General features: G+C 42.7%; 1 protein-coding gene across 1 annotated transcript; it reads left to right on the top strand.

Annotated features, from left to right (window-relative positions):
• The first annotated feature begins 752 nt into the window (after window positions 1-752).
• AKIRIN1 (akirin 1) lies at window positions 753-11,705 on the top strand. The gene is made up of 5 exons (XM_032361711.1): window positions 753-1,111; window positions 5,796-5,936; window positions 9,398-9,532; window positions 10,819-10,890; window positions 11,499-11,705. The coding sequence occupies exons 1-5, from the start codon at window positions 892-894 to the stop codon at window positions 11,507-11,509; spliced, it is 579 nt and encodes a 192-aa protein (XP_032217602.1). The 5' UTR covers window positions 753-891; the 3' UTR covers window positions 11,510-11,705.
• Window position 11,706: the final 1 nt, after the last annotated feature.

The following is an 11,706-nucleotide window of genomic DNA, read 5'->3' as shown; positions in this document are numbered from 1 at the left end:
TCCCAGAATTTTTCAAAAGTATTTTACCGCTGTCACTGCTGTAAAGAATTCTCACAGATCCAAGGAAGCACTGAGCTGCTAGTCAGATGTGGGGACTGGCAAACCAGCTTAAGTACTTAACACTCTGACCATTCCAGGATGATTTAAGCCAGTGGGTTTTGTTTTTAACTACCGTGAGTAGCAGACCGCTTTGATGAGCTTCTGAAGATATGGGTCATCTATCCTAAGATACATACACACAATTTCATGGGGTTGGTGAACTTCCTAAAGCCCATACTCAGATCTAAGATTATGCTTAAGTGAAGACTTCCCTGGACTCGGGAGTGCCCTTGAAGACCTTTCAGAATGCCCCTCTCTTCCATCCAGGGAACTACAGCGGCCTAGATGGAAGGAGGTTTGCCGGACGGGAGACACGCGACCCCCGCGCCCTCTCGACCGGCCTCTCTGAGCTCACCCCTCCCCCACGCCCCTGCCGCGCAGGTGCGAAAACCTAAGGGGCCAGCCCGGCGCGACGGCTCGAAAAACTGGGGGACAGGGGTGGGGTGGGGGGAGGGGGATAATGGGACCCCGGGAGGGGAGGAGCGGGGGTGGGGGCCTTCCCGAGGTTGCCTGGCGACCGAGCTCTCCGCCCAGACCGTGCCATTTCCTCAGTGGGGGGCGCGGCGGGCCAGAGTGTAGCAGACGGGCCTCCCAGAACGGCCTTCTTCCGGCTTCTCCCCCTCTGCCGGGCGGTGGCCAGGGCCCGTGACGTCACAGGAGGCGGGGCCAGCGTCGCTGCCGGGTGCTGGAGGCGCCATTGGAGCCGGCTTGGCTTGCGAGCTCCGCTGAGGAGCCGGAGGTTGGGCCGCAGTTACCTCCGCGTCCGCTCCTGGTTCCTGGCCCGTCAGCGGCATGGCGTGCGGGGCGACGTTGAAGCGGCCCATGGAGTTCGAGGCGGCGCTGCTGAGCCCTGGTTCCCCGAAGCGGCGGCGCTGCGCTCCTCTGCCTGGCCCCACTCCGGGCCTCAGGCCCCCGGACGCTGAGCCGCCGCCGCTTCTCCAGACGCAGACCCCACCGCCGACTCTGCAGCAGCCCGCCCCACCCGGCAGCGAGCGGCGCCTTCCAACACCGGGTAACCTATGCTGCGGGCTTGGCAGGAAGCCAGGCCCAGGCATTTTGGGGGGTGGGGGTGGGGCGGCTATGGGCGCTAGGCTGATTCACCCACAGACCCCTTCTTTGCCCTGAGAAACGGGAACTGGGGTGCCGCCGGGCCGTGTCGCTTCCGGGGATGGGAGACATCCGGGAGGGATGGTGGGGCTCCAGTGTCCGTTTTCGATTTTCCTGGAGCTGGAGAGACCGGAGGGGTGGGCAGCAAGAGGAAGAAGGGAATATCCCTGGCCGCTCGGGGCCCTTTCCGTGCGTGAAGCCCCTCCTGCCTCCGCTGCCCGGGCCTGCACAGAGCCGCCCAGCAGATCCAGTGGGCCATGGAAAATGGGATTCTACTCACGAACCCGGCCTTGAGGGTGGGGGTTGGGGGCGGGTTCTTGGGAAGGGACCCGAGTGCGTGCTGTTCTCTGTACTGTAGCTTGCAGGGGGACCTGCTTTTCAGAAGTCTTTAGGGACCAGAGGCCGTCGCAGAAGTCATAGAATCCGATTTCAGCCTATTTCTAAGCGACTGACCATGTTCTTTTATTGATACTGAATCTTAATATGGCTATTGTCTTGTACCATATATGGCTCGATATCGGTAGCTCGTTAGCTAGAATTTGAGAATCCTTAAACATACAGAGGTTCCGGAAGCAGGACTTCAACTATCCGTAAGAGTCTTTCAGTAAGGATTACATGCTGGTCAAGGAAAGGGGAGAGCTAGTGTGACTGTAAAGTTAGGATACCCCCCCCCAACCATTGTGCAGGAATTGAAGGGAGAGTGCATCAGAATTAGTATGTAGCAGTTTTAAAGGGCTCCTGGAGATGGGGGAGGGTCCTCAAAACTGGACTTCGTCAAGTTATTTCTTTGTGTGCGTTTTCCTCTTGCTCAAGTGTAAGTGAAACCTTAGGACTGCCTGAAAATGATTCTTTTCCTCATCCCTTTTCAGTTACCAGTGTCTTTGGGCTTTATTTCCTCTTTCCTCCGCATATCCATAATGCAGATTGCAGGCCCTCATACTCACACCAAAATTCCTGCAGTTGCCAGCCAAGCCCTCACAGACACTCTTTCTCCTGTTCACCTCTATTCATTCTTTTAGTAGAAGGATTTATCAGCTGTAACACTATGACTTACTTAGCCTTTTACACATTTTTTTCCCCCAAACAATGCTTTTGCTGCTCTTTCCCCAAACCCACCCGGGTGTGCCTATTATCCTTGCTTTCCACCATGATGTTTCCCCCCTTGTATTTGCTAATCCAAAACAATCATTTTTGCAAATCTCCCATCCATTACGTGACTAACCCTACCCCATAAGGAACTCTTTTCTACTTTAAATTCCCTGACCACTTAATGTTGCAAAGCCTTAAGTACTGAATGAGATAATGTTTGCAAAAATTTTTTGTAAAGAGCCCTTTAAAAGCAGGGGACAGCGCCTGGATGGCCCAGTCAGTTAAGTATCAGGGTCTTGATCCCAAGGTCCTGAGTTCAAGTTGTATGTTGAGCTCCATATTGGGCATGGAGCCTACTTAGAAAAGAAAAGCAGGGGACAAAATGCCTACTTGAAGTGATATTTTTTCTTTTGCTGTTCCTACAGATAGCAAGGATAGTCATATAATCTTTCTGGATCTCTGTTATGCAAAATAGAATTAATACTTGACTTCTCCATCTTGATGGATTTTATGCACGTTTTATTTCTTCCAGTATACCCTGTAGACTAATTCTGTTATAGTTCACATTACAGCACATGTTTAATAAATGAGTGTTGAATGTATTTGGAAGCCTCAATATTGCGGAGTGCAATAATGGGAGTCACTATTTTTTTATTTTAAATTTTAATTTTCTCATAGATCATGCAAACTACCTTCTTGGTCGTTTATATTAAAATATTTATTTAAAATACTCATTTGTAAAGACTGATCAGTTAACCTCCTTAATGCTTGTTGGAATATGGTTCTGTAAGAAAGAAACAAAGTATGAATGATTGATTATAAGATGCTTTGGCTTAAGTGAAAAATGTCTTCTTGATTAAAAAGGAAGAATGGAAGAGGAAATGTTAGTTGCTTTACAAATAGAAAGAATAAAGCTAACTAACAGAAAAGTGAATTTAAAAATCTGTGACTTCATTTTATAACAATTGTTATCTCAAAGGTTATAAAGGTTTCTCAGAAATGGCCAAGAAACTGTTTTTACTTTAAAAAAAAGATATGTGTCATAGCACTTTTTTGGGGAAAGGCATATAAAATTAAGCCTTTTATTTATTTTTTAAAAAGATTTTTTTAATTTAATTGACACACAGAAATCACAAGTATGCGGGGGGGGGGGCAGGCTTCCCACCAAGCAGAGAGCCAGACATGGGGCTCAATCCCAGGACCCTGAGATCATGACCTGAGCTGAAGGCAGAGGCTTAACCCACTGAGCCACCCAGGTGCCCCCACATTAAGCCTTTTATTGCTTAAATGAGCTAAGTTGATACTAGGCATAAGAGGGTGTTGCTGACTGAGGGAGATGTTTGTAAACATGTGTGAGTCCAGGTGCAAAGCAATTAATTGATCATGACTTGAGGCTTGAGGATTAACATCCATACTGAGGTAGCATTTTAGTTAGCTCTTGAATGACGGTGAAGGAATAAAGACAGCCACATTTCAAGCGAAGGAAAACTGTATGAGCAAAGCAATGAAAATGCACAAATAAAGGATAATGTAACTGGGCTATAAGGGGAGATGGAACTGGAAACAATTTGGGCCAAGCCTTGGAAGGCATGGGATGCCATGTTGAAGAGTTTAAATTTTTTAAAGATTTTATTTATTTATTTGAGAGAGCACAAGCCCAGGAGAGAGGAGAGGGAGAAGCAGACTCCCTGCTGAGCATGCAGCCCAATGCGGGGCGGGAGTGGGGGGCAGTCCCAGGACCCTGGAATCATGACCTGAGCAGAAGGCAGACGCTTAACTGAGTCACTGAGGCACCCAGGCTCCCCAAAGAGTTTGAATTTTGGAAGAAAAGAAAATGTGAATTTTGTTCTGTAACAGCTAGGAACCATCGTAGAATTTTGAGGACAGGCTTAGTCTGATATAACCCAGAAGCACAGTGTCAAATAATAATGAGATGCAAAGACTAAAGTTATTATCCACTGTTAAAAAGAAATGGACATTTTTGTTTTGTTTTATTTTGTTTTTTAAGTGGCCTTCTTGGAGAGAGGATCACATCTACTTCCTTATTTTTCTACTGTGCATGCCATATTTAGATTCTTGGACTTGCTTGTCCTTTAACCAGCCTAAAAGTTGTATCTTTCCATTTGTTCACTTTGCCATACAGGAGGCAGAGGTTTATCAAAGACCTTCTGTTCTCATGAGCGTTGTCCTCATACTTGTCCTTTCTTGTTTAAAATCTTTGCAGTTCTGTACATCCTTGTATTGAATCTGGCAAGTATATGCTTGGAGAATAATACATTTTAAAGATGAAGTGAAGCCTTCATAAGTTCAGGGATCTTAAAATATGAACTTCATAGCATTTTTAAGGGAAAGCTTTGCTAATCCTACATCATTTATGTATTTGGGCTGAGTGTTAGAAAATTTAGTTATGTGTGGAGATACTGTGAGTTTATCATTTCCTAGGCTCTCCTGTCACTTGTTTTCAAAGCTTCATTGGGTAGGCAGTTAACATTTATATTGAAGAAGTAGGCTGAAGATCCTGAATGACTTTCTAAGGTCATAGTCACACAGCTAGGAAGAAGCAGAATGGCATTATTAACACTCAACCCCATAAAAAATTACAATTATAGAACAGTATACATTAGAATAATGTGAGTGGGGTGGTGATACGGTTTTCTGGGTTTTATTTTTGATAAGGAGGCTTTATCATCTGGAAAGTGGATGCATATTCTCCCACAAAAATGAAAAACTTGAAAACCACATCCTTTCAGACAGCGTTGGCTCTAGGAATGTACTTCAAAGTGAATTTGTGTGTCCTGGACTCCCTTCAATAGCGTTAGTAAATTTGGTTTATGACTACTTTGACTCAGAATAGTAATCCGAGTCCTATCAAGTAGTGCCTCTCGGTAGGATCAGAAAGTTCTTTTCTAAGCCCTGATCATTGGGTCCAAGCAATAAATCTCAGATTTTCCCATGGTCCATGTCTAGGAGACAACCATATTGTGGTTTTCTACTGTCTTCTCCCCCAAAGATCTTGAGTCCCAAATGGGACACGAGCTTCATTTTTAGAAGGCCTTGGGTGGTAGGAGAATCACCCCAATATACTAGTTTGCAGAATTGTGCAGCTTAACACAAATCAAAAATAGCTCTTGACTAGGTGAAAGATGGGTTTTTTGTTTTGCTGTAAATTGTACTCATTAATCCTAAAACAGACTGCAGATCGGGTCTTCATTGTCACAGGAAAACAAGCAAAGGGAACTGTCTGAAGGGCTTATGCTAGAACAGCTGTTCTTCCATGTATTGTTGAAATAGCACTAAGAGAGAACACTTTGGAGTTATAGGAGGAGTGCTTTATTCAGTATAAATACTTTTCTTGCTAATATTAATAATGTGGGGGAAGTAGGAGGAGTGCTTTATTCAGTATAAATACTTTTCTTGCTAATATTAATAATGTGGGGGAAGGGACAGGAAGTTTGAAGAACAATAAAATGAATGCTCAAATGTGTTTCTTTTTTTATTAGAACAAATTTTTCAGAACATAAAACAAGAATATAGTCGTTATCAGAGGTGGAGACATTTAGAAGTAGTTCTTAACCAGAGTGAAGCTTGTACTTCGGAAAGTCAGCCTCATTCCTCAGCACTCACGGCACCTAGTTCTCCAGGTAAGCAAACATTAGTGTGGACAGACCGCCCATTTAAAGTGTGTAAATGGTACACTTGTTGTGATGAACCTTGGCTGTTATATGTAAGTGATTAATCACTAAATTCTACACCTGAAACTAATATTAAAGTGTATGTTAACTAACTGGAATTTAGATTAAAAAATTGAAGAAGGAAAAAAGTTTGTAAATGGTTCTTAAAATGATAGTTTCCTAATCCAGAACTGATTTCATCTAAAATGATAAAATTGGTAACATGTATGCATTGTATTACAACTTATACTTTTTTTTTTTAAGATTTTTTTGTCTGACAGATCACAAGTAGGCAGAGAGGCAGGCAGAGAGAGGGGGAGGGAAGCAGGCTCCCTGCTGAGCAGAGATTTTTTTCCCTATGCAGGGCTTGATCCCAGGACGCTGAGACCATGACCTAGCCAAAGGCAGAGGCCTAACCCACTGAGCCACCCAGACGCCCCTTATAAATACATTTGAAACCACAGAGTCATGGGGCGGGGGAAGTTTTGTTTAAGATTTTATTTATTTGACACAGAGAGAGCACAAGTAGGCAGAGTAGGAGGGGAAGCAGGCTCCCTGTTGAGCAGAGAACCCAATGCAGCGCTTGATCCCAGGATCCTGGGATCATGACCTGAGCGGAAGGCAGAGGCTTAATGCACTGAGCCACCTAGACCCCTCAGAAAAAAAACCTTAGATTGATTTGATTTGGCTTCCATCCACCCAGTGCAGAAGTACCCTCTGTAACTGCAGTGTCTAATATCTTAGCCATTAGATTAGCTATATGTAACTATTAAAGTTAATTAAAATTTAATGAAAAAAATTTTTTTAAGATTTTATTTATTTATTTGACAGATAAAGATCACAAGCAGGCAGAGAGGCAGGCAGAGAGAGAGGAGGAAGCAGGCTCCCCGCTGAGCAGAGAGCCCGATGCGGGGCTTGATCCCAGGACCCTGAGACCATGACCCGAGCTGAAGGCAGAGGCTTTAACCCACTGAGCCACCCAGGCGCCCCAAGATTTAATGAAATTTTAACATTTTGTTTCTTGAATGCAGTAGCCACATTTCAAGTGCTTAGTAGTCACATGTAGTTCTTCTATTAACTATAGGACATTTCCATCATTGCACACATTTGTATGACAGCAGCTCTATAACATTGACAGGTGGTCAGAGAGGATGTGCTCAAAAATAGAATCTCAGGGTTGGAGGGAATCTTCATGGCCACATAGTTTAGCCACCAGTCTTGCTTGCAATATCCCTGCAAATAGTCAAGAGTGCAAGTGTGAAAGAGTCAAGTGTACAAACATCTCCATTGGTGGTGAACTCCGTCCTTTAACAGTAGTTTATTTCCTTACAAACTATTCTACTTTTTAATAGTTCTGAGAGTTAAAAATTACCTTGATTAAAAACTGTCTCCTTGGGGCGCCTGGGTGACTCAGTGGGTTAAAGCCTCTGCATTCAGCTCAGGTCATGATTCCAGGGTCCTGGGATCGAGCCTCGCATCGGGATCTCTGCTCAGCGGGGAGCCTGCTTCCCTTCCTCTCTCTCTGCCTGCCTCTCTGACTACTGTGATCTCTCTCTCTGTCAAATAAATAAATAAAATCTTTTAAAAAATAAATAAATAAAATGATGCATTTTATGTGAATTTCACCATGATTTTTTTTTTTTAAGATTTTATTTATTTGACAGAGATCACAAGTAGGCAGAGAGAGAGGAGGAAGCAGGCTCCCCGCTGAGCAGAGAGCCCGATTCGGGGCTCGATCCCAGGACCCTGGGATCATGACCTGAGCCAAAGGCAGAGGCTTTAACCCACTGAGCCACGCAGGTGCCCCCAAATGATTTTTTTTTAAGATTTTATTTATTTACTTGAGAAAGTGAGTGAGAAAAAGCACAAGCTGGTCTTTCCTTAATATTCTTTTGAGATTCTAGTATTAGAATTTTGAAGAATATGTAATGGATGCAGAGAAACAATACAGTGATTACTGGGTAGAACTTTTGGTTAGGTTTCATTGTAAAGAAGAAATCTAGGTTTAAGTTAAGAATTACTTGTTTCAGAGTGCTAAATGGTTTACTGATTAATCGGGCTGAAGAAACGGAATCTAGGCTAAGCTTTGATGAACACGCTCAGCTTTGAGAAACGACTGGGCTACCAAAGGAGCTGCTGCTATTTTTCTCATGATCAGGAAGCAGATTTCCATGTTTTCTGGCATTCCATTGAGTATTTTGGTTTCTAACTACTATTTTAAAAACATTTTACTCTTCTTTTCCTAGATTTGAAAGGGATCAAGGATGAGATATGTAGGGGCATCTGGGTGGCTTAGTCCTTAAGCATCTGCTTTTGGCTCAGGTCATGGTCCTGGGGTCCTGGGATCAAGCCCCGCATTGGGCTCCCTGCTCTGTGGGAGGCCTGCTTTTCTCTCTCCCACTCCCCCTGTTTATATCTCCTCTCTCTGTGTCAAATAAATAAATAAACAAAATCTTTAAAAAAAAAAAAAAGAGGATGAGGTATGTAGAGCCTAATTGTCTCCTTCATTCATACTTCAGTGACATTGCTAATAGTTTGTTATATAGGGCGAGTTACTTGGTCTCCTAAGCATCAGACTTCTAAGCATTTCTTATCAGAATCACCTGTGGAAGTTAAAATATGGCCAGGCCCTAACCTAGAATTAAATCAGAATATGTGTCATGTTTTGTGACTTCTACTTCTACGGATAATTATGATGCACCTCAGCTAAACATAGGTATAGATAATCACCAAGAATTTGGGTAGCTCTGAATTACTTTCTCTAATCCAGACTAGAGGCTTTATATCAACTTACTTTTTGTTCTTGTTCTTTACCAAATGAGCATTGAGTATGGACTCACATTGTTACGGCATCAGAACTGTTTTTCTGTATGCGGATCAGCTAGCACACCTGGATAAACATTGTTCCTCCTACTTCTCAATTTACCTTTGGCCTGACTTTGTAAAAGAAGCTCAACAATTTTGTGAAAAACACCATGTAGAGTTGTGAAGAATACCATTTTTCTGAGCAGTTTTTGTATCCTAGGACTGTTACCATAAAGTTATTAATTCTGAACCTTAGAACTATAATGTATTATTTAAACTGGGTTTGTTGGGGCGCCTGGGTGGCTCAGTGGGTTAAAGCCTCTGCCTTCGGCTCAGGTCATGATCCCAGGGTCCTGGGATCGAGCCCCACATCGGGCTCCCTGCTCGGCGGGGAGCCTGCTTCCTCCTCTCTCTCACTCTCTGCCTGCCTCTCTGCCTACTTGTGATCTCTGTCTGTCAAATAAATAAAATCTTTAAACTGGGTTTGTTTTGGGGTTCCTGGCTAGCTCATCAGGTAGAAACATGTGACTTTTAATCTTGGGGCTGTGAGTTTGAACCTCACATGGGATGTAGAGATAACTTAAAATCTTTTAACAAAAACAAAATTAGATTTGTTTTTTGACTAGGTTCCTCCTGGATGAAGAAGGACCAGCCCACCTTTACCCTCCGACAAGTTGGAATAATATGTGAGCGTCTCTTAAAAGACTATGAAGATAAAATTCGGGAGGAGTATGAGCAAATCCTCAATACCAAACTAGCAGGTAGGCTGAGGCAGTGGTTGTACCATTGTTTGTTCATAAGGTTCGGTAAATAATAAGGTTCAGTCAGATGGTAACTTAGAAAAAGCAAGACTTCATGCAGGAAACGTTTAATGAGTTGTGAATAGTCAAGTTACTCTGTGATTTATATAGGGAAGGAAATTTCATATACATTTCTGAAACAAGATAAACCAGGCTTTTCTTTTGACATTTTTCCATATGAATAAAGGCAGTGAGTGGTTTATTTGGGCTAACCTCCCAGCCCCTGGTTGGGAGTGGGGTATAGTCAACATGATCAGACTTCCTGGTGGCAGTCACTTTGTAGATGTGGGAAATCTGGCACTCTGTGATTTGGAGGTACATTAGTTTGGAAAGCACAGTTCAGGTTTGAACAAAGGGAGTTGACAGTGATGTCAACAAGTAGAGCCTTTTGTGAAAGGAAGAGATCTGAATCAGGAATAGAAAGTAGTACCCATTTAGTGAAAGGGGACCATGTTGGGATCAGAAAGGTTTTAGATAACAACTTCTTCCCGTAACAGTATTATTTCCTAATCTGGTGACCCATACCACATGGCTCTGCAGAATGTTGGAAAGTCTGCTTTAAATTGAGAATTTTTTGTTTTGTAGTAGTTACACGCATTTCTTTATAGTCGAACTTCTTTGATCCTTTAATATACTTAATAATGTGTATTAAAACAAGAAGCTCCCGTATATCATTTCCCCTCTCCTAACTCCATTCCCAGAATTGTTCAGTTAGCTCTAAGTCACGCCTCTGTTCATGAATGTCAGACTACCTTCTTTTTTACAGAGTTTCCCTGTGGAAGGTAATTCTCTGGGACTGTTTGCAATTAGGTAGTATGAAATTTTCTCTTCTTTCTAGCTATCCCACTTCTTTCTTTCAACGTGTTGAGATTTATAGCAAGGACAGAATGCAGAAAAGAGCTTCAAGCTTCATGTCTTACAGAGTTCCTAAAGTTTGTTGACTTTGTAGTACTGAGCCAGTCTGTCTGTCTTGAGAATCCTGTCTGTCTTGAGAATCATTTTATAGGAGTTATAGCAGGGGCAGAATTAGGAAAATGTGATGTTATAGAGGATCAGTGACCAAATCTAGGAGCTAGGGATTTGGCTCTAGGATCTAAAAGGAAGTAACAGATCTCAGAGCAGCTGTTAACAAGGAGGGTCTGAGAGCGGATAATTCAAACAGGGGAGCTAGATGTGATCCTGACTTGATTCTTGAAAAACTGAGGGAGAGTTCTAGGGATGGTATATACTGTCTTTACCCCTTACAGAACAATATGAATCTTTTGTGAAATTCACACATGATCAGATTATGCGACGATATGGGACAAGGCCAACAAGCTGTAAGTATTGCCAAGTTTTTTTTAATTTTCCAACTTCCAAGAGCAAGGTATTGACACTAAACACCTTGTATCCTGAGAGCAAAAAACCCCGGTGAAGTAAAATAATAGCTAACATTTTTTTTAAAAAAGCATGCCCAGCATTGTGCTAAGCCCATTAAATCCTCATGAAGTTTATTTAATCTACAGTAACCCTGTGAGGGAGGAACTGTTATTAGCCCCCATTTTATAGGTAAGGATGGTACTTAAAGAAGTTATATAATTTGTCCAAGCTCCTAAAGCTAGGAGTTCAGTCAGGACTGAAACCTAGGTAGTCTGACTGCAATACCAATTTGTTTGTTACCTGGCTTTTCCTCCAGAAAGGTAGTTTCAATTATTAATTTATGAAAGCTGCTTTCTTAAGCTAGCTTATCAAGTGTGTGGTCAGAATTTCTTAATTCTGGATATCTTAGAACTACTACTACTCAAAACATAGAGTAATAACTAGCTGTATATCTAAATTGAAACTAAAAACTTAAGTGTTGACTTACATTCTCTGTGTTGTTTTTCACATATCCCGTTGGTTAATATTTTTAGTATTCTTAAACTCTTTTTTCCCCCCTAATTTATAGATGTGTCCTGAAGCTTTCTTGCATATCTGGTACCAGGTTTGACCTCAAGAGATGGCTGCTGTACACTTTTTGCAACTGGTTTGATATCACATTTCAGCTCCAACTTTGCATCCTGAGAACACTTAAACGTTTCTGCAGGTCCATTTTATACAACTTGAAAGACCTTAAAACTTTCTGGTTGCCACAAGCATATCTTTCTTTTCTGCTC

Source organism: Mustela erminea, chromosome 10 (genome assembly GCF_009829155.1).
Source record: "Mustela erminea isolate mMusErm1 chromosome 10, mMusErm1.Pri, whole genome shotgun sequence".
NCBI classification, from domain to species: Eukaryota; Metazoa; Chordata; class Mammalia; order Carnivora; family Mustelidae; genus Mustela; species Mustela erminea.
Note: the sequence above shows the minus strand (reverse complement) of the source record. Positions and strands in the feature narration are given on the sequence as shown.

Bases quoted from the DNA above. Each gene is read 5' to 3' on its own strand.
- AKIRIN1 (XM_032361711.1), top strand. From the start codon at position 892: ATGGCGTGCGGGGCGACGTTGAAGCGGCCCATGGAGTTCGAGGCGGCG. The intron at 1,112-5,795 runs GTAACCTATGCT...TTTTTTTATTAG, and splicing joins GCGGCGCCTTCCAACACCGG to AACAAATTTTTCAGAACATA. The intron at 5,937-9,397 runs GTAAGCAAACAT...TTTTTTGACTAG, and splicing joins CACGGCACCTAGTTCTCCAG to GTTCCTCCTGGATGAAGAAG.